At 36.0% G+C, this 20,313-nt stretch overlaps 4 protein-coding genes across 5 annotated transcripts; 2 read left to right on the forward strand and 2 right to left on the reverse strand.

Annotated features, from left to right (window-relative positions):
- The first annotated feature begins 1,669 nt into the window (after positions 1-1,669).
- LOC130715769 (peroxidase 7) lies at positions 1,670-3,589 on the forward strand. Its single transcript, XM_057565889.1, has 3 exons — positions 1,670-2,033; positions 2,134-2,476; positions 3,087-3,589. The coding sequence occupies exons 1-3, from the start codon at positions 1,731-1,733 to the stop codon at positions 3,491-3,493; spliced, it is 1,053 nt and encodes a 350-aa protein (XP_057421872.1). The 5' UTR covers positions 1,670-1,730; the 3' UTR covers positions 3,494-3,589.
- Positions 3,590-7,160: 3,571 nt separating this feature from the next.
- On the reverse strand, positions 7,161-10,365 carry LOC130715644 (peptidyl-prolyl cis-trans isomerase FKBP13, chloroplastic-like). Its single transcript, XM_057565759.1, has 5 exons — positions 9,939-10,365; positions 9,750-9,842; positions 8,763-8,823; positions 8,598-8,666; positions 7,161-7,645 (listed from the first exon to the last, which is right to left on the reverse strand). The coding sequence occupies exons 1-5, from the start codon at positions 10,287-10,289 to the stop codon at positions 7,581-7,583; spliced, it is 639 nt and encodes a 212-aa protein (XP_057421742.1). The 5' UTR covers positions 10,290-10,365; the 3' UTR covers positions 7,161-7,580.
- A 1,260-nt stretch (positions 10,366-11,625) lies between these two features.
- On the forward strand, positions 11,626-14,304 carry LOC130709881 (uncharacterized). Of its 2 annotated transcripts, none has more exons than XM_057559013.1 (4): positions 11,626-11,757; positions 11,895-12,103; positions 12,747-12,901; positions 14,037-14,304. In XM_057559013.1, the coding sequence occupies exons 2-3, from the start codon at positions 11,905-11,907 to the stop codon at positions 12,884-12,886; spliced, it is 339 nt and encodes a 112-aa protein (XP_057414996.1). In that variant the 5' UTR covers positions 11,626-11,757; positions 11,895-11,904; the 3' UTR covers positions 12,887-12,901; positions 14,037-14,304. The 2 variants fall into 2 exon arrangements, with proteins under 2 accessions (XP_057414996.1, XP_057414995.1); XM_057559012.1 differs by having other exon boundaries at positions 11,661-11,761.
- Positions 14,305-15,462: 1,158 nt separating this feature from the next.
- Positions 15,463-18,606, reverse strand: LOC130709880 (isoflavone 2'-hydroxylase-like). Its single transcript, XM_057559011.1, has 3 exons — positions 18,010-18,606; positions 17,432-17,801; positions 15,463-16,404 (listed from the first exon to the last, which is right to left on the reverse strand). Exons 1-3 carry the CDS (start codon positions 18,531-18,533, stop codon positions 15,799-15,801), a joined length of 1,500 nt encoding a protein of 499 aa, XP_057414994.1. The 5' UTR covers positions 18,534-18,606; the 3' UTR covers positions 15,463-15,798.
- Positions 18,607-20,313: the final 1,707 nt, after the last annotated feature.

Consider the following 20,313-nt stretch of genomic DNA (forward strand, 5'->3'; position numbering starts at 1 on the left):
AAAAATCATATGTTATATAACACTTTAATATCTTAACTACAAATTACATAGTTCTCCATGTATGTAGTCTTTCTCAAGTATGGTTTGCAAATCAAGTTCTAATATGTTATAACAGCATGTAACAAAATTGTATAGTTCACTTGCTGACTATTTCTGCCTCAGCTCAGCTATTTGACAATCTTAACTAAACCGTAGAATCCTCAGTCCTTTTTTCTTCCACTCTCCAAGCTAGGGGTGAATGATCAACATTCATTCTCCCGCTTGCGAGGGCTACTACAGAATAGTGGCATGAATTCTCATGATCGTTAGCGGTAAGTAATTACTAGTGTCTGTTATGATGTATCTATAAAGAATTAGTTACCTAACTGCTTTATTCATTGTTCCTTCCTGGCAGTACTTTAACTTGATGGTTATTTGAACAGATAATGTTATGTCTTGATTCAAGTGGGAATATAATTTTCTCTTATGGATGTTCAAAGAGTTTTGTAAATTTCAAACATCTCAAATAGGTAGAGGTAGGAATTTCTCAAACTAACCGCACTCAGTAGTACACACTAGAGGAGTCTGTAGATGAGAAAGGGCTGGGAAAGCTTGAACTCGATTTCGGTAGACTGTTTGACACCATCTACAAGACCAACATACATCATACCTCGACCATTGATCACTCAATGTGAGGCCTGAATGGCCCAAGGTTTGGTTGAGTGACATGAAATGCCTTATTTAGGGACTCACCCTCATCTTGGACCAAAGAAAAAAAGAACGACACTTGCCTTCATCTTATATTACCATATTTATCTGATAATTTATGAAGGGGATACTTAGAAAAAAACATTTCAACGTTCAAGTCCGTTTAAGATAAAAGACAAGGAGGAACTCAAAGTCTATAAGAGAAATAAGTGAATAAAAGGAGTAATGCTTAGCTTACTCTTTATATTGGTCAAATTGTTCAAGGAGGTGAACTCGACCACAGACTAACAATTTAGCCTTTTGTTGAGCACTAGATCAGAAGAATGAAAGTCTTGTATTTAATGGTCTTGACCTCAACTTCGATTACTTAGTCGAGTAGTTATTCGAACGGATGATGACAAAAATAAGCCAAGTGGTCGTTTGAACTTTGAACAAACTAGAAGATCAAATTTTTTTTGTACACATGCTCAAAAGGGGAAAATGAACGGAAGATTTTTAGTAACATAATGTCTTTAATGGTTAGTTTACTTTTTACTATTTTAAATTTTTTTAAAATAAAAATAAAGAATGCCTTGATAATTTTCTTTTTTTGGTTTCTGTACTTTTTATTTGATCAAATTGGTTTCTGTACTTTGATTAGCAAACCTTGATTCAATGTCAACCAACATACACCCATGGCTTATTAAAAAAAACTTGCATACACCCCCAAAATGGCAAAACCATTTAAATCAATTAAACGTATTTAATGAATAACCAGATGAAGTGTATGCAATGAGCAGCCATTACTAGATACGTTGAAAATTAGTGGCAGAAACGATCAATAAAAAATCATACAATGATCTGAACTTGTTAGCAACATGCTAACATGTCTTCTATGTTTCAATGGGTGCACCGCACGTTGCCCAACCTCATAAAATAATCATAATCTTGAAGTCAAAATTTTCTTGCTCTATATATACATCACCCAAAACTCTACACCCCTATCCAAGTTTTCTCAATTACCACTTTCTGGTGTCCAGTGTGGTTAATAACACAGAGTAAACATGTCTAATTCTCTCTTCTCATTGCTCATTCTTTTGCTTCCTTGCACTATTTTAGCCTCACCACATTCTCCTGAAGATTTTGATGAGCCAATCACTTCCTTCCCAGGGGAAACCATTTACACTCTCAAAGTTCCAACATTAGAGGAAAACAACTTCGATAATCTCCTATCCTTTGGTCACTACCAAAAAAGCTGTCCACAATTTGAATCCATCCTAAACAGGAAAGTGCAAGAATGGATTCATAAGGATTACACTTTAGCAGCTAGTCTCCTAAGGTTACATTTCCATGATTGCTCAATCAGGGTAATTAAATTACTAACAATATATTCTTCTCTAGCAATGAGGCTATTTTTGATTCTTTGTGAAGTTTGTAGTTTTACTCAATTGGGTTATATTCATGCAGGGATGTGATGCTTCTATTCTTTTGAACCATGATGGAAGTGAGAGGTCAGCACAGGCAAGCAAGACACTGAGAGGATTTGATGTGATTGATGATATTAAGGCAGAGCTGGAGAAGCATTGCCCAAAAACAGTTTCTTGTGCAGACATTCTGACTGCTGCTACCAGGGATGCCACTGTTAAGTTGGGTGGTCCATATTGGCCAGTTCCTTATGGAAGGAAAGATGGGTTGGTCTCCATTGCCAAGGAAGCTGAAATGGTGCCTATGGGTCATGAAAACATTACTTCCTTGGTTGAGTTTTTCCAATCCAAGGGCCTAAATGTGCTTGACTTGGTGGTTCTTTCAGGTAAAAACTACTTGAATAATTTAAGGGTGTGTTTGTGTTGGTATAGAAGTAAAATACCCTTTACAAAATGTGACAAATAACTTATAGTGAGAGAATGGTAGGTTTGGTCCTTAAAATATTTTGTATCTGACAAGTTAGTCATAGGAAAGAAGGAAATATGTAGGGAAGTTTCTGAATGTGTAATTTAGTTCCTGACCTCAAATTTGATCAACTAAAACGTCAATTAAGTTTGTCTTTGCAAAGGTCACATGGACAAACTTGATTCACATTTTACACATTTAAGAACTTTCAAATGGATTTCCTTCGTCTCAACAATAATTTGTCAGTTGCAAAATCTTTCAGAGACTAAGTTGATCACTCACTCGACTTATAATCGTATGTCAGGATCAATTTGCCTTTATTTTCATATAGCATGTTTGGACGATCAACTTACTTTTTCTCATAATCAATTATGTCACCCAAAGGCTACTAACATAAATTTCCCTCCATAATTGATTTTAAATTTAGAAGTAATTGTAGAAGCCATTGCTTTTTGGCCTAGAAAAGTGTTTTTCCTTCAAAGTTTTCCTTTTAAATTGTTACTAAACTTACTATATATACAATATGATAGGGGCTCATACTATTGGAAGGGCTTCATGTGGATCAATTCAATATAGACTATACAATTACAATGGAACTGGGAAACCTGACCCTTCCATAGCTCCCAAGTACCTCAACTTCTTGCAAAGAAAGTGTAGATGGGCCTCAGAGTATGTTGATCTTGATGCTACTACTCCAAGAGCCTTTGATCCTGTATACTACATCAATCTCAAGAAGAAGATGGGATTGTTATCCACAGATCAGTTGTTGTATTCTGATCCAAGGACTTCTCCTATTGTTTCTGCATTTGCTGGTGCCCCTTACGTTTTCACACACCAGTTTGCAGTGTCCATGGCAAAGCTTGGCGATGTTGAAGTTCTCACGGGGGAAGATGAAGGGGAAATCAGGACCAACTGTAATGCCATCAATGCTTATTGATATCTCCTAGTTTCTGCTTTGAACAATTTTTGATTTGTACTTGGCTCTTGTTGTCTTGCTTTCTTTTTTCATGAATATTACTAATATTTGAAATCACACTTTTATCAGCTTTGACATTATTCTTAAAGCAAACAAGAATTACTCATTATTCATGAAGCAACACTTTCTGAAATGTTTGTAATTGTAACATGGGATGACAACTTAATGGCTTATTTGCTGAAGTTGTAATTGTCACCCTTCTTTACTGCAGTATTAACACTATTCTTGTCATATCTCAAACTGAAGAGCTATGACTTTGCCTTTCAATTTAGAATTAGTGATCCACAGTATAATATTATATGTTTTCACGTTTGAGAATCGTTATTCTCACTATCTTAACATCTATTCAGACTACCTTTATATTTATAAAATCCGTAAAGATCTTTAAAAAAAAATTAAAGGTGTGTTTCTTACGCGGTGCATTGCTAGCGCACTTTCAACATGATTCAAACTAGACCTTAAAGAACTGAAGCATGAACCTAACCAACTCAACTTAGTATCGGTTAGTACGACTCTAGTGCATGAAATTTAATTTTGTACTATTACCTTTGGTTAGGCCGACTCTAGTGCATGAAATTTAGGGTTGGTATCGTGGAGGATGCAAATTTTAGACGTTAGATAAACTCTTTCTTGTAGTGAGTTTCAAGTGAGTTGCGCTGGCCTAGAGTCGCCTAAAGTGACGCAAAAGCGTATCGTCAGCTATGTGAGCCCCGACACCAACGCTAAATTAGAGCTAGCACCGCTTTTTCCTACACGACATCAATCTTGGGCCGAAGTTGATCAATATTTCCTTGTAGTGAAATGGGACAGTCTAACATACCCCAATGACTAGTTTAGCACATCATAAAAAAAAGTAAGAAATGTGTTATAGTACTCGTAATCCTTTTATCTTAAACGCAAACGGGATCCACCTAAGGTGAGGTTAGAGAACCCCATGGGGTAAGTTAGTGAACCCATTATAAATAGATAAATAGGGAATTACAAATTACATGTTGAATACTACATGAGCAAAATTCTTTCCTATTATAAGAGGAGAGGGACCTATATAATTAGATACCACCATTGGCTGTGTGTGTGCCCGGTATCATGTGCGACTAGTTGTTCACTTTAGCTTTAGATGCCATGAGTACCATATATAGTTGCGATCACTTTGCCACTCGTCACAAAGGAGGTTCAGTATTCCCATGCAGAAGTTTTCATCAATCCACGCTTTACCTTTTGATATATTAGTTAATTTTAAGAGGCGACACTTTCTCCCTTCTCTCTTCTTCTATATGTAGTTAATCTTCTTTCCTTATATATAATATATCTTCCCCAGAAGAACAATTCCTTCTCTTAATTTGTCACCGAGTTCCAAAAAGTTTCATTATGTTTGCATATTCTGGTACACAGCCTTTGTCCCTTTTAATTTGTTGATCACTTCCCTCATATAAGCTAGCAAACAATGGTTTTTGGATGATTTTTATTTATAAGACACTTCTTTTTGCATGGCTTGTGATACATCATCATCATCATCTCCCTTCTCCACTTGTATGGCTCTCTTCTTCTCTTTGCTCCTATTCTCTCATTTCACTATGACTGTGTCAGACCCTTTATCTTCTACCAAAGAGGATGCTAAGAAGAAGAAAACCATAGTAGCTACATCAACCAGAGAAGGAAGCAAACAAAGTTCCAAGAATGATGTTGTAGTAGAAGAAGAAGCTGCCAAAGGTATTCATGTTCCTGATCAAATGCAGGGTCCAAAGAGAGGAAGGTCTAGATCTCCAAGGCCACCACCAATGCAATTGCAAAACAGGATCTTCAATGCAAGTGACCATGAAGTTCCAAGTGGTCCAAATCCTATTTCAAACAGGTAAATTGAGTTGTAGAAGAAGATGAAGATCCATAAGAAATATTACTACCACTTTATGGCTTTCAGGTTTTTCCTATTCTTTTTTCTCTGTTTTATCCATTTGCAAAAGATTTAGCTTAATTTGGATTTCTAAGGCTTCAAAGTGGTTTGATATCTAGTGAAGTGATCTCAGTTTCACATTGTTGTTCTGAAATTGGAAGCATGATCATGTACCAATGATTTAAACTTGAGAGGGGGTGTGTGAATATGAGATTCTATACTTGTAATGATTATATTATGCTATTGGATAAAAAGCAATGAGGGATTGGGCATGATGATTCAAATTGGCAATTAGTTTGGGTGCTTTTGTTTATGACGAGGAGGTTACTGCACACAATGATGAAAAGGGAAATGGAGTTGTTGGAAAGAAGCCTCACAGCTCCCTCTCCCACCATTGTTTTGCGTGAAAAAGTTCATAAGGATTTGGCATCCAAAGTATTGTGTGAGGGTTCAATATCCTTCTTCATCAAGAACCAAAAATTAAAAATATCCTCATCACTTTATCTGTAACTCCCATAGTACCCTTTGTCCCTTTCCTTTAAAACTAAAGCAAACCAAGGCAAAATGGCTCAATTTTTATGTATCTGGCAATCCAGTGTCTCTATGCTCTTGTAGTTACTTACCCTGTATATCTTTTTCATTTATCATAAGAAAAGGACAAAGTTAATTACAATTATTGGCTGATTTTTCTTTGCTTTGCTGGTTTAGCAGATGGTGTGCATCTTGGACTTTTGGTAGCTCCAATAGTGCACTCTATAATTATGATTCCAAAATCTTGGATAAAGTTTCCAAGATTACGAAGTGATAATCACCATGAATTCTACCTTTACAACATTTGTGTGATAAAATGCATCCCACATTGTATGCATTTTGTCAAAGTTGTGTTGAGACGACATCCCATGCAAACTTTGATACTTTATAAGTTTGTCTATTATGGACAAAATGAACATACATTCTAAAAAATCACGATGAATAACCACGAAAGGTAAGAGAAGTTGTTTCTGTTCATCATGATTTTGACTCACGTGGTTTTCTTTCATGTATCAAAACATACACTCAGAAAAATCTGGTTTAAAAATTAAAAGAATTTTTTTACAAATTGATGTTAACACATAAAGAACTCATGTTAAACAACATATGCTAAATGCCTAAATGTTACCTTTTTTATAACAAGTAAAAACACCACGGTTCTTTGGTGAACTAATTTTGAACAGTATTGTCTATATTGCTATATGGAGGCACCAGAACAGGATTTACCCTTCCCTTTTGGTTGTAGGGGTCTTGTCTCACTTTAATTCATCACAAGGACTCAACTTCTCTGCTTCTTAAGGCTAAGGCTCTTGAGATGTTTGTCAAACAATAAAAAGAGATGAAAGAACTGGTTTCCTGCTTTGCAAAAAGCACTCAAAGTGCTTTAACAGCTTTCCTTTTATGTTTTCTTTATTGGGTCATTTCAACACTGGAGGAGTGGTCTTAAAGTGCTTCTCTACTGGAGCTAATAACAGTTCAACTTTTGGTCCAATTTCTATGTTTATCAAGTCATGACTGCAGAGTTTATACACAACATGTTAACTAATCCAGCCACGTGTACCACAAAGTGACAAAACAGAACAACACTCATATACACATTTTTTTCTCTCTTTATCGTTCTCTTATTGTCACATCACATATCACATATCACATTTATTTCTCTTCATATATTTTAGTGTCTACACCGAAAAGAGTGGTTCATCAATCTTTATTGTAACTAATCAGTCATGAATTTATCAGGTAATTCTTTACTCTCTTGTTCAACTTTAGATATAAGAACGCTGAAACTGTTCTTACGTGTAATATAGGTAATATCACAGTCATCAAATATATAACCAACAGAGGGAAAACAATATAAATCTAAGGGAAATGGATTTGTCAGGAATCTCTACATTCACGCAATAACGCAATCTGAGCGATCGGATCAAGATCGGCCAGCTCAGATTTTAAACTTATATCTATGGTCCGATCTTGATGAAATATATGAACCGAACGATCATGACCGGATGACTCAGATTGTGTGATTGCATGGATATAGTGTATCCCTTCCTGCAGGGAACCTAATCCAAATCTAAGCTCCATTCTCAAGATAAAGGAAAGTAATTTGGCTGCGCATGGCTTTGTAAATCATACTTTGCTAACAAACTCCACATCAAATAAGAGTACCGAATCAGGAGGAATGACACACGAACCTGCATCAAACTAAGTATAAATTTCTGCTTGGCTAAGAAAAATGGTAAAAGGAAAATTCATGAGAAAAGAAGTTGTAAAACGCAATGCATAGTTCTTTAGATTACTAGTATTGCAGTCAACTGCTAAGCATCTATGGGAACATGACTAATTTAGATTCATTAATAAAAATAAAACATTTCTAGCTTATTGCAGATTTTCATGCTTTATTTGGTTCACGCTTCTCTACAGAATTTGCTGTACATATGTTTCAGTGTTTCACTATTGTTCTACAGACATACAGTCTCCATGTTTTTATGATCAAAGCATGAGTATGTCTTGACATGATTTTCTCAGATGTCTTTTCCCAAGGAACTTTATTTAAGGATTCCAATTTCTCAATATAATTGAGAAATAGGTCATTCAAATTTTATATTAACAAGTCCATATAGGTTTAAAGAGATCTGTCAGTACTAGCTAGTAATACTAAGTAAAGATTTTATAGAATAAAAACTTTACGTGTCTCCTAAGTCCTAACATTTGTATTCTTTTTCCTCATAATGAATGAACAGTTTTTCATATTTATTGTCCAGCTTTTCTAAGTGAAAAGGGGGAAAAACAGAGAGACATAGAGCTCCCACACAGTGCATTCTCTACTCCTATTCTGCATTGTTATGTCACTCACCGCAAATTCAATTAGAGCCACAACTATCACAATCAACATCCATATATTGAAAATTAGATCCTAGAATACAGTAACCAACAGTCCTGTCCCTCATCCTAGAGTGACACTATTAACACCAAATAAAGATAAAACGTTATCATTATCTTTATAAGAACTACTTCCACATACTGCATCATATTCATAACCAAGAGCAAACAAAATTTTATCTTTCTTTTTCACACGAAACATATGTATAAATTTGCAATAATATGGCAAAGTAAAATGGTTGGTACCACAAAAAAAGTACTTACCTCCTCTACAACCAGCTCCTCTTGAACCATATGCAAGTTCTGGAGGAAGCTTCAGTGTACGTTTGCCTCCTATGTTGTTACAAAAGAGTAAGTAAATATTCTTACCTTGCCTTAAGATGTTAAATAAAAATGAGTTTAGAAATTAGAATGATGAAGAAAGAGTACCTGCAAGCATGGGTGGAATTCCATCACCTCCTATAATGCCTTCATCCCATCCTTTGATGACCTATTATCATAATTCATGCACAAATTTTAATCCTGAGCATAGCTGTACGGTGCAGAAGTGTATTATTCATGAATTTGGATTGATTGCACTCAAGAGTGCATGCAGACATTGTAGCCAACCATTTTGAGTTGTTGGATGAAAATCAGACCCGCTCAAATTCGACAGTCATCTGATCTTCATCCAATGACTCAAAGTGGCTGACTGCAATAATTGCGTGCAATTCTAATAGCAGAGAATTCATATGTGGCTTACAGTGAAGTACTTATTAAATAGAAGTGGATGCCTTTTCTGAGTTCATTAATATAACCCCAAAAGAGCTTTATTCACTACTTTCTTGTTTTATCAATAGAAAGGAGAATGCTTGTAATGCCACTCCTCAATCAAAATGCTACAATGCCAATCTTGTACATGGTGTTCTATAACTTATCTCAGGCCAAGTCCTCAAAAGACAATGTTAAAATGAACAACAACAACAACAACAACAACAACAACAACAACAACAACAACAACAACAACAACAAAAGCCTTATCTTACTAAGTGTGGTTGGCTATATGAATCACACAATGCAACACCTCCGCTTGATAAAAAAATAAAATTTTGTGGGATATTATTGACAATGAGATCGTTTTTAACAATGTGTTCCAATGTTCTTTTTGACCTTCCTCCACCTCTCTTCACATGATAAATGCACAAAGTAGACAAAAAGACAAAACACAAATTGTTATTTGGGTTGTGTTGCATATCACTGCTGATAAAGTGTGAAAGTATAAGCGCCTATGTTTAGATAGGCATGGACACGAATGCAAATGGACACTAGCACTCACTTCAATACATTAGTGAACAAAAATCTCTGGATTAAAAAAATACTATCACTTTAGGTTTAACTTGTATCCAAACAGACACTAAGGCGTTTGTCATCACATACCTCTCCAACACCGACGCGAAATGTGAGTGGCTGGCCACGATTATAGCTGCTGTCGAAAATTTTCCCATTCTCCAATCTCCCTACATAATGTGCCTGGGAGAACAAACATTGCTCAATGCCAAACAAGAGTACATTAGAATGAGCAATGCTACCATGAATGCTAAGTATAATAGTACAATGTTATTTTACCTTGATGAGTTGTCCCTTAACAGCTTGAGGACCCGTGCCAACAAGCTTATCACAGAAAGCGAGGCCAGAAGGAGCTGCTGTTAATTCACACGGTGGTGCTTCCACTGCTGCTGAAGCTGGTTTTGGTGGAAAGAAAGCTTGAAGAATGCCAACACTCAAGGCAAGGCCTATAGCGTCTCTTCTCTTGAACTGGCTCTCTTTTTGAGCTGTTACTGGCGGTTGGAGTTGGGTAGCAGCACATTTTATAGGAGTCAGAGTCAGAGGTGGTGGTTTTGGCGGTGATGAATTGTTAAGGGGATGCAGGGAAGTGAGGCATGTTCCAGTTGCTGAAAATGGTGCTAGTGAACTCATCTTCACCCAATCCAGGATATGGATAGGTGCCAATTATTAAGGTTCAAATTGTACCATGAGGATCCATATATCAACCACGAACCCGATTCTGTTATATTCCCTTTGTTCCTTTCTTCCTTTTCTAAGTGTTGTTTTAGAAGAATTTTTTTATTTTTGTTTAACTATTATTTTGAAGTTTTAAGGTTATAATTTGTCAATTATACCTTACGTTTTCAATAACTTCACTTCACATTTTCCATAAAATACTCATTTCTCAATAACTATGAAGAGTTTTATGACTTTATGATTGAAATAGGGTGGTAAATGATTTGATGATATGAGAGTGTGGGAAAAAAACTAACAATCTACTATCTTGGTTGGAGAGCTTTATGACTTTATGGCTGAGATGTGAGAGGGTAGAATGAGAAAAAAAAAACTCTAACAATCCACTATCTAGGTTGAAGAGTTTTATGCTAAAACGACACTTAAAAAGGAGCGGATGGAGTATCTTCTTTCTTTTTTGTACGTTTGGAAAACATATGTTATATCTAATGCATTATTTTTATTTTTATTTTCATTTATAATTTTAATTTGTTTTATTCAAATATTTTTATTTTTATATACAAAAGGATTATATTTATTCTTTTTGAGATTAGACTTGGATAACCTTCTCGGTCTCTGCAAGAGAGCATGGCCAAGAGTAGTTGTGAGTGTGGTGGTGCTTGTTGCAGGCGTCAGAGATACCAGCATAAGACACTCTCACACTTAAGTGAGTTTATAAGCAATGAGAATTCATGAACTTAAAATGAAGTTCAATGTGAAATGCTAAGAATAAATAACAAGGTGTGTAATGAATTATTGAAGTTATAGTTATTTGGTCAAAGTTTGGGTTCAATGTTCGCACAAATTTATTAAAACTAGCAAATTGTATTTGGTAATAAAAGTGTGTTGTTCGTAGGACTATTGTAGCATGATTGCTCTTTAAATAGAGAGTCATGTTCAGTCAAGGGTGCTCCCACAAGTAAGCGTATATGCAAAAGACACTCATATAGTCTCAAAATAGTTGGGTTAGTTAGTCATTCGCGTTTCTCATAATTATAGGAGGTCCTTAGAGTTCTTGGTCGTTTAGGTTTGCCATGAAGGTCCATCATTTAATCCCTTATGGAAGAACTAATGAAAGCACATGACTTTTGTATTTTACAGAGACATCCAAGAATCTTGTTTCGGAAATGTTATTCGAGGACATCTTAAAAAAAATTGTTTAGTTTACAAAATCAAGAAGCAATCTTGGGCCTTGAAACAAGAAGCAATCTTGGGCCTTGAAAACCAGACATGAGGGAGAGATCCATCCCAATAAGCCCAACCCAAAACTCATTCTGCCTTATTTAGGTTTCGAGTTTCGACCAACACAAACCTCTCTTCAACCACCGCCACTTCTTCGTTCTTTGCTTCCTTCGTCTGTTACCTCCTCAAACCAAACACAACACAGGTAGGTAATCAAACGACACTGATCCTCATGTTCTTGCTCTTATATTTCAAGATGCATTACATTACATGTTTGTCGTGTTCAAATTTCCTGTTTATTCAATTCAACTAGTGATGAATTTGAAACCCTCTGAATTGCAGCTTGTAAAAAATGGCGAAGTCAATGAGATCAAAGAGGGAGAAGAGGCTGAGGGCTATTCGAAGAGAGATGGTTGAGCCTTTCTATGACAAGAAAGAAGCTGCTAAGCTTGCTGCTCAACAAGCTGCTCTTGCTGCACCTAAGCTTGTGGTTCCAACCCCATCAGTAACTGCCATGGAAGCTTCCACTTCCGCCATCGACACCACCATGGGTATCCCCTACTATCTCTTTTTTTCATGTGGGGTTTGTGGATTGATGTGAATTTTGATGTGAAGTTCTTATCTTGTGCTGTGTTGGTTTTCATGAAAGAATGCTAATTTGTGTATATTTCAAAATGCATTGTACAGATTAGTTGTTCTTAATACTAGTTGTGACAATGTTGTTTTTTCTGTATGCAATACATTAGTAAGCATGGAAATTATGAATCCGTTTGGATATCCGTCAGAAAGTATGAAATCGGACCCGAGGTTATGTTTTCTGAACAAAACATGTCTCGGGATTGGTTATTTTTTGGTTTTCATACTTTCTGATTAGTATCCAAACTGACTCAAATAGTGTAGATTCAGTTCTTCTAAACTAAAATGGAACTAAGCTAATTGGGGAACTGACACTCATAATCTTATATGCTGCTTAGAACTAAGTGTAAAAAATGTTGTTACTTTACTCTGCTTGTTATGTGTTATCTCTTTGAGCATCAATTAAATGTTTGTGTGAAGACTTATGTGTTGGGTAATGAAATTTGCTTTTGTTAAAAAAAAATACCGAATTCTTACATTTTTTAATGATGTGTATTGAAATTAGGTTGTCTTGGATGCTAATGAAATTTCCTGTATTTGCGTTTTTTAATTTTCCAGAAGTGGAGATGGCTGACGGAAGTAAAAGTATGGCTTCCTTAAAGCCTCTTGGTCGAAAAATGAAAAAGAAATTGAAAATAGCTAAAACCAAGCGTCGTGGCAAGGGAAAGGGAAAGGTCGGGAGTAAGCGTCACATATAACTCCAATAGAGAATGGTAATGGTATCTCATTTATCTCCAACATGAATTCCTATGTTGTATCTTGCCATTGCTTATGATATGCATCAGTATTTATTCTGGTAATGTACCATGAGTTTTATGTTGAAAACGGTCCATACTATATAGAGATAGAGACAAATCAAAGAGAAACTATAGGTCAAACCATTAAGAGAGGTTTAGAGGCGAACATCACATCTTTTAGCTTGAGACATGACAAAGCATTATGCGGTCATTTGATTCATGTTGTTGACTCCACCTAGTGGGAAAAGACTTGGTGTGTTGTTGTTGTTAGTGTTCAACATCCATAAGCGCTTTATATTTGAGAATCTTTGGCTATTCATAGAGAGGTTTGAGTATTTCTCTTTATAGCATTCTTTATCTTGAGCATATCAAGTCTGGAACTTGCTTCAAGAAGTTTTTAATTTGAATGAAGTATTGTAATCCTTTATTTCCTTAATCTGTTTATTTGTTGTTTTCCTTTTTACCATACTTCATTTGGCAATTGATGATCGGGGTGTTTTAGCTGAATACCTTTAACATTGCAGTTTATCTTTGGTTACAATTTTCCCATATATGTTTTTTTCATTCCGTCGAAAATCGATTTTACGGTATAGACGCTTATGACCCCTGAAGGAGGCCTAACTTAACTACAAAAGCTAGCTCAAGAGTTGAGGTTTGCACTACCCTTATAAAGCTTATCTTGGCTCTATCTCTAGCCAATGTGGGACTTCTAACACACCCCCTCACGTCCAGGATTGAACAGACTGGAACGTGGGATTAACAACGGGTGGCCCAATAATGGGAGGTCTCCACAACAAATGGATCTAGGATAGGCTCTGATACCATATTAGAAATTGGGAGGCCTATACTCAACCACAAAAGCTAGCTCAAGAGTTGAGGTTTGCACAACCCTTATAAACACTTGATTGGCCTTATCTTATGCCCTGCGGTAATGATTCCTCTGGCATTACGGCCTTTACTACAACGATGTAGTCCATAGATCAAACGATTTCGTGGAATACCTTTAACATTGCAGTTTATCTGTTTTGTCATCATGCAATTTCTCAAGTATGAACTCCGGACTGTATGACTAACTGCTTTGATACCTTGGTTGTGGTATTTGCTATTGTAGGTGGTGGCAAGCTAGTTGAGTTCCGGTGCTTTTTGCTTTGCTTCATGAAAGATTGTACAATTTTGATAAAAACAAATGAAGACCATTCAAATATTTTCAGTATGAGCTAAGACCTTTTATTAACTAGATCTTTAGATATTGAGGTACTACACTGTTTTAGTTTGAGAAAGTGGTTAATGTTGTTCCTGAACATTAAGAATAGAATATTTACTTTCCGTACTAACCATGTTCTTGAATGTGGAATATGACTACTCTACGCTTCTTATCATTCTAGTTACCTTAGTTTTTTAATTCCTGTATGAATGCAGATGTATACACTTCCATTCACATTATGCCCCAGATAAATAGATACCAGGCTCCTTCTCCATTCATAATAAGAAAATCTAAATTTTTTGGACATTGATCGAAACCAGACCCATGATCTTAGCTTAATAAGATCAATAACAGCATCTGGATTCACCTGTACTTCCTTAAACACAACTTCATTCCTGTGCAATCATATGCTCCATACTCCTGCCTAGCCAAATAGCCCTCTATAATACTCGCTGGTTTTTGGTCTTTCCCCAAAGCTCATGGTGTAAAAAATGAGAAGCATACTCGAGGAAGCATTATGTTCTTAATGTGTGGATTGCCAATTGAAAATGTTTGGTTCAAGAGATTAATACCTATGAGAAAATCAAAGTGTAATTTTATTGAGATGTTTCATTGCTTTCGAAGATTCCACCATCCTACATCGGATGAGTTGTAGATTTTGGAGTTTCTTACGTGAATGACATGTTGCTGTCATCTTATTTATGTGTTATTTGAACTTAAATGCTATTAGGATCTTCTGGGATTTGATAGGTGTCATTTTTGGGTTCTTGTTTTAACCTGATTTACTTATTAGAACATATTTGCAATATTCCTCAACTTCATTTCCCCTACTTTGGACAGGGATCACTGTCAGTCAGAGTCTTTATGAATATCTATGAAAACTACCTACATTCTGCAAGGAATTTCCTAATCAAACGAGTCCATGTCATTGAATGAAATATAGATTTGAGATTTGGATTTTCACAAATCTTTGTCCCTCTTTCCCAATCTTCACTTGATGGACAATACTTAATAATTCTCATCATTTTACCTCAAGCTTACAGAAACAGGGTTATACTTTATTGCACTACCAAGCGTTAAATAAGTAGTGTTCCATCTTAGTCAGCACATGTAAACACAAGCCAACATTTGTATCAATTCCACCAACTTCTTTAACACATTCAATAAATTGTTTCTTCCTTGATTCCGAACCCCTCAGATTTTACACTTTCTCTAATTTTATGCAATGCATCAACTGCCACCGAAGCCTTCTTGAACTTGAACTATGAGGTTTGAGGTATGAGTGAGGGAAGATGGGCAATTCTTTGTCATAGATAGAATGCATTAATACAAGTAATAAGAATCAAGGAAATTTATTTCAGAAAACATTATTGCTGTAAACAAATATCTCATAGAATGATACATCGTGCATACTATAAGTACACCTACATGACCCTTGTATGCACTTATTTGAGCATGCATAGTACTCGTGCATATTCATGTGTACTACCTTAACACATTAGAAAAATTACAAACATAAAACTCGAGTATGAATATAACTTCACAAATTCTACTTTGATCATGAAGAACTACTTGAAAACCAGTTTCCAGAGTGGTTTTATTGGTTCGAAGAATCTCACCCAACCAACATGTCCCCGATTCAAAATCAGTGCAACACTGAAGAGAAGAACTACTTGAAAACATTGTTTATGACTGGGCGTGATTTACACATAGCCTTCACAGGAATAGACTTCATCAAGACAAACCCATCTCGCTCGCCCATATCAATCTCTTCATCACTCACACGTTTCCAATCAAAGCACTGAATCAACAACGCTAGAGTCATGCTGATTGCACGAATCGCCAAGAGCTCTCCGGGGCACGCCCTTCTTCCTAACCCAAATGGAATCAACTTCTCCAACTCTCCCTTCTTATCAAACCTCTCTGGCTTGAAAGTTGTGGCTTCAGTCCACAATTGTGGGTCCCTATGAAGGGCCCAAGCATTAATCAACACTATTGTGTCACGTGGGACTTTGTAGCCACCAATAGTGCAATCATCTGAAGCGGAGTGTGGTAATAGCAGCGGTGCTGGGGTGTATAGCCGAAGTGTCTCATTGATAACATTTTTAAGGTAAGTGAGTTTTGGAATGTCTGACTCATCTACCAAGCGGTCTTGGCCAACATGAGTGTCCAACTCAGCCTTTATCTTCTCCAATACCTCTGGATAGTTAAGTACGTTGCACATTGACCATTCTAAGGTGACAGCTGATGAATCGGTTCCAGCAAGAAGCATGGCCTACAATATAATTCAATTCAATCAGTTGAAAGACAAAAATATATATGACTTGATAAGTATCTTGTTAACAAGTGCATGAACTTGGTAAAGTTAGAGAATATCTCAACATTTATTGTTAGTAATTTCAAAAGCTACACCTTTTAGTAAAAGTTTTTTTTTTAAACTATCTTTAGGTAAAAACAAAATTATGGTGGTTAGGAGTAAAACTTAGGAAAATTACTTCTCAATCATGATTTTATCATATTGTGAAGCAAAGCGGGTCCAGTTACCCATACCTATTTTGGACACAACAATAGTGGGGTTGGGTCTAACTGTCTAGGAATGGGTTGGCCAGCCAAAATAATTGAAAAAAATTAGTAATTGTGTGATGTTTAAATGTTGGATTAGCTGCCAAAACTTGCCAGAGAAACATTCAACAGTTTCCTTTTTTGGCAAAGAAAAAAAATAAGTAGTCTAGTGTGGTGTGGTGGCTCAATTAGTTGGTGGGTTTTATAAGAAATTGAGTTGACCCGCGCCGAATCAAAACCACTTTGTCATCTTTACTTGAAATCTAAAACTCCAAACCACTTGATCTTATCAGCTCAGGTACTATGTTAAAAATATCATAAAAATTTTCAAGTTGTGGGTGAAGACATTTTTGCATGATATTTCTAACAAGTTAGCCTGTGATATTAATTTAAGCCCCGTTTGGAAAAACAGCTTAATTAAGCACTTATGGTTATAAACAGCTTAATTAAAAATTTATTGAAATAAATTAAAAATAAGCTGTATATAAGCATAAACTGTTTTTCATAAGCTATCCTGAGTAGCTTATGAAAATAAGCTGAAAATAGCTTATGGCAGGACATAAGCTGTTTGCATAAGCCCTCCCAAACACTGACATAAGAACTTATGCTGTCAGATAAGCTCAAATAAGCTCATCCAAACTGGGCCTTAATAATAAAGCTAGAGTTATAGATATACTAACTACAATTTTAACAAAGATAATAAAAAAGTGCTATTGGCATTAGTAAGTAGAAATTGTTACCAAAGCAAGGCCTTTGATGATTTGATCAGTATAGTATTCAGGCTGTGACTCTTGCAGAGTTAGGAGATGATCAATCATGGTATTTGCTGTACGCTGCTTCTTGTCACGGTGCTCTTGAAGGAGTCCTCTCAAGAACCTATCAGTTTTGGAACTAATCCCTTTCACCCTCTTCTCCAACCCTTCAAAATCAACAAGCCTGAGAATAGGCATGAAATCGGCCTTGTTATTCGCCCCGGACAACTGCAGCAACTCGGTCACCATGTCCCTGAACTCGCTCGCCTCCTGAAGCTCGGTCATGTCACAATCCTCTCCATAGTACCTCTTCCCGGAGATCATCCTCATGATGTTGTTGAAGGTCATGTCGAAGAACCTGGAAGCAGTGACGGAACCAGAAAAAATGAGTCAGGCTGTTAAAATATAAATGAAATGAAAAATAACTAATTAAAATACATAGTATAATACTCCCTCCGTCCCTTATTATTAGACCCCCTTTTATCTCACAATAAAGAGTCTTATAATAAAGGACGGAGAGAGTATTTTTTATAATTAAGAAAAAATTTCTCTCGGAGGTTTCATACCTTGAGGTGAGCTCCACTTCGGAGAAGTTCTTAGCAGAGTCCTCAGCCAGCTTCCTAATCAGCCGTGTGGTTTCATCGCGGCGGATCGGGGAGAAGCTGTTGATGCGGTGGTTGGAGAGGACATCCAAGGAGGTGATGCGGCGGAGGTTACGCCAGTGCTCACCGTAGGAGGTGGAACCTAAGGTGGTGTAGTTGTAGAAGATGTACTTTCCAGAGAGGAAGCGTGGCCGGTTCGCAAGCACCACGTCGTTTTTGGTGAAGCATTCCTGGACATCGGCGAAGGAGGAGACCACCACCACAAGACGGTTTCCGAACCATAGGGAGAAGACGTCGCCATACTTCTCAGACAGCGCCCTGAAGGTGCGGTGGAGGGGGCGTTTGAGGTGGTGAAGGTTGCCAATTATGGGAAGTGAGGTTGGACCGGGAGGGAGGTTTTTGAACTTTCTTGAGCCGAGGAAGAGTTTGATTATGGCAAACAAAGCTACGTAGAAGAGAGAATAGTAAAGGAAGGAGATGATATCCATGGTTGAATTGAATGATGATGATTCTTCAAATGCTAACTTAGTTGATCACTCTAGTGAATCATGATGTATGAAAAAATTGTGTTGCATTTTTATAGACAATCTTCTACGGCTGCGGTTGACTCGAGTGACCATACCACCACTGTATAATCAACACACGAGTCCTAAGGTTTGAATGTTCAAAATGAGTGTACACTATAATATATTTTATTCTTCCCAATTTTTATTAATATAAATATTATATATTTTGTCTAACTCAAGTGTTTGTCACGGCCCACGGAAAAAACTTGTATTTTGTTGCTATCTCAAAATGTGTGGTTGCTCCTACATAAGTTTTCCTCACCTCCTTGTATTCAGAGTTGTTCTTTTAACCCCTTGTGGTGTTGTGTTTATCGATATAATACAACTCCGGCAGAGTCGTTTTGTTGTAGGAAGGGAGCATCGATTAAAAATGTTATTATACGTTCTTTGCTCAGAAGTCATGGGGCTCTCTGTTTGTTTGGGCCTTGAGGGACTTTTGTTTAACTCTAGGGTTTTTTTACTCCATGTTTTAGCTGGTTGTTTTCAGCTGAGTGTAGGCATGCTTGTTCTTAATTTTCTCATGCTTTTGTGCATTGTAGTAGCACTCTTAGAGATGCTTTCTCGCATGTTGTAAGTGTCGTTTGGCAAACCATGAGTTTTAATCTATACATGACCTTTGACAAAAAAAAAAATAATAATAATAACACAATCTTCTCCGATCTCTCCTACTTTCACCCATATTTTCTTCTACAATTATGAACATTCATTAGAGAGATAGGGTTGCTCACATCACTCTCTTGTCTTTTCTGCATTCTCTCCTTCGCTTCAAGTTCCCTATTTATTTATTTATTTATTTATTTATTTATTTATTTATTTATTTATTTATTTTCCTTTCACGCAATACTTCCGAAAGGACAATGAATGGAAAGAATTTCACCAAACCCTTCAGAGGTGAACCTTAACAATGGCATCAACCATTCACAACCCCGAATGCACTTACAAAAGCAAGATTCACACTACAAACACATACAAATTAATATAAACAAAACATGGGAAGGTTGACCTGGCCATTTCAAAATAGCTTTTGATTTTATTTTATAATAATTGCTTAAAATTTTAAGAGAGAATCAATTAATTCTTTCCCATATAATATCTATATGAAAAGAATAAATAATGAAAGATAAAAATATATTTTAAAATGTAAAATAGGAAAAAAAATATTTTTTAAAAAGTTAAGAATAATAATTATATTTTTAATGTGTATGTTTTTTCTATTTTTGAGCAATTATTTCAAAACGAAGCAAAAAAAGACATTTTTCTTATGAATGGCGGCTGGCTTTTACTGCTGTGAATTGAATTGTAGTTGACTAAGGATAGAATTATTTTCCTAAAAAAACAATCGCTGCTGTTTTTGACTAAGGATAGCAACCACTTGTGGAAAGCAGAAACCACAGCTTCGGGATTGGAGTCTTTCATTAGAAAACAAAGGATTTGCTTCACCAAAATATTTATGAAAATGCTAATTAACAATTTTTTTTACATCGAAAAAGATAAATTGCACTTTTTAGGGTTTGATTTATGGAGCTCCTCACCCTAACCCATATTTATTAACATTTATTTTAACATTTTCTTTTCAATACCTTTTAATTAATTAATTAAAATTTAAGTTAAATGATCACTAAAATTATGAATATTACTTTTAATTTAAGGTGTTCACATGAAATTTAATTAATCAGTAAAAAAACTGAAAAAATATTGTTAA

The sequence above is a fragment of the Lotus japonicus genome, chromosome 4 (assembly GCF_012489685.1).
Source record: "Lotus japonicus ecotype B-129 chromosome 4, LjGifu_v1.2".
Lineage (NCBI taxonomy): Eukaryota > Viridiplantae > Streptophyta > Magnoliopsida > Fabales > Fabaceae > Lotus > Lotus japonicus.

What these genes read in the sequence shown, in the direction of transcription:
- LOC130715769 (XM_057565889.1), top strand. Translation starts at nt 1,731, where the DNA reads ATGTCTAATTCTCTCTTCTCATTGCTCATTCTTTTGCTTCCTTGCACT. An exon ending in TCCATGATTGCTCAATCAGG is followed by an intron (nt 2,034 to 2,133) that starts GTAATTAAATTA and finishes ATATTCATGCAG; the next exon opens with GGATGTGATGCTTCTATTCT. An exon ending in TGACTTGGTGGTTCTTTCAG is followed by an intron (nt 2,477 to 3,086) that starts GTAAAAACTACT and finishes ACAATATGATAG; the next exon opens with GGGCTCATACTATTGGAAGG.
- LOC130709880 (XM_057559011.1), bottom strand. Translation starts at nt 18,533, where the DNA reads ATGGATATCATCTCCTTCCTTTACTATTCTCTCTTCTACGTAGCTTTG. An exon ending in GAAGTGGAGCTCACCTCAAG is followed by an intron (nt 17,802 to 18,009) that starts GTATGAAACCTC and finishes CACTGCTTCCAG; the next exon opens with GTTCTTCGACATGACCTTCA. An exon ending in TCATCAAAGGCCTTGCTTTG is followed by an intron (nt 16,405 to 17,431) that starts GTAACAATTTCT and finishes ATTATATTGTAG; the next exon opens with GCCATGCTTCTTGCTGGAAC.
- LOC130709881 (XM_057559013.1), top strand. Translation starts at nt 11,905, where the DNA reads ATGGCGAAGTCAATGAGATCAAAGAGGGAGAAGAGGCTGAGGGCTATT. An exon ending in CGCCATCGACACCACCATGG is followed by an intron (nt 12,104 to 12,746) that starts GTATCCCCTACT and finishes TTAATTTTCCAG; the next exon opens with AAGTGGAGATGGCTGACGGA.
- LOC130715644 (XM_057565759.1), bottom strand. Translation starts at nt 10,289, where the DNA reads ATGAGTTCACTAGCACCATTTTCAGCAACTGGAACATGCCTCACTTCC. An exon ending in TTCGCGTCGGTGTTGGAGAG is followed by an intron (nt 8,824 to 9,749) that starts GTATGTGATGAC and finishes TTATGATAATAG; the next exon opens with GTCATCAAAGGATGGGATGA. An exon ending in AGGAGCTGGTTGTAGAGGAG is followed by an intron (nt 7,646 to 8,597) that starts GTAAGTACTTTT and finishes AGTTTGATGCAG; the next exon opens with GTTCGTGTGTCATTCCTCCT.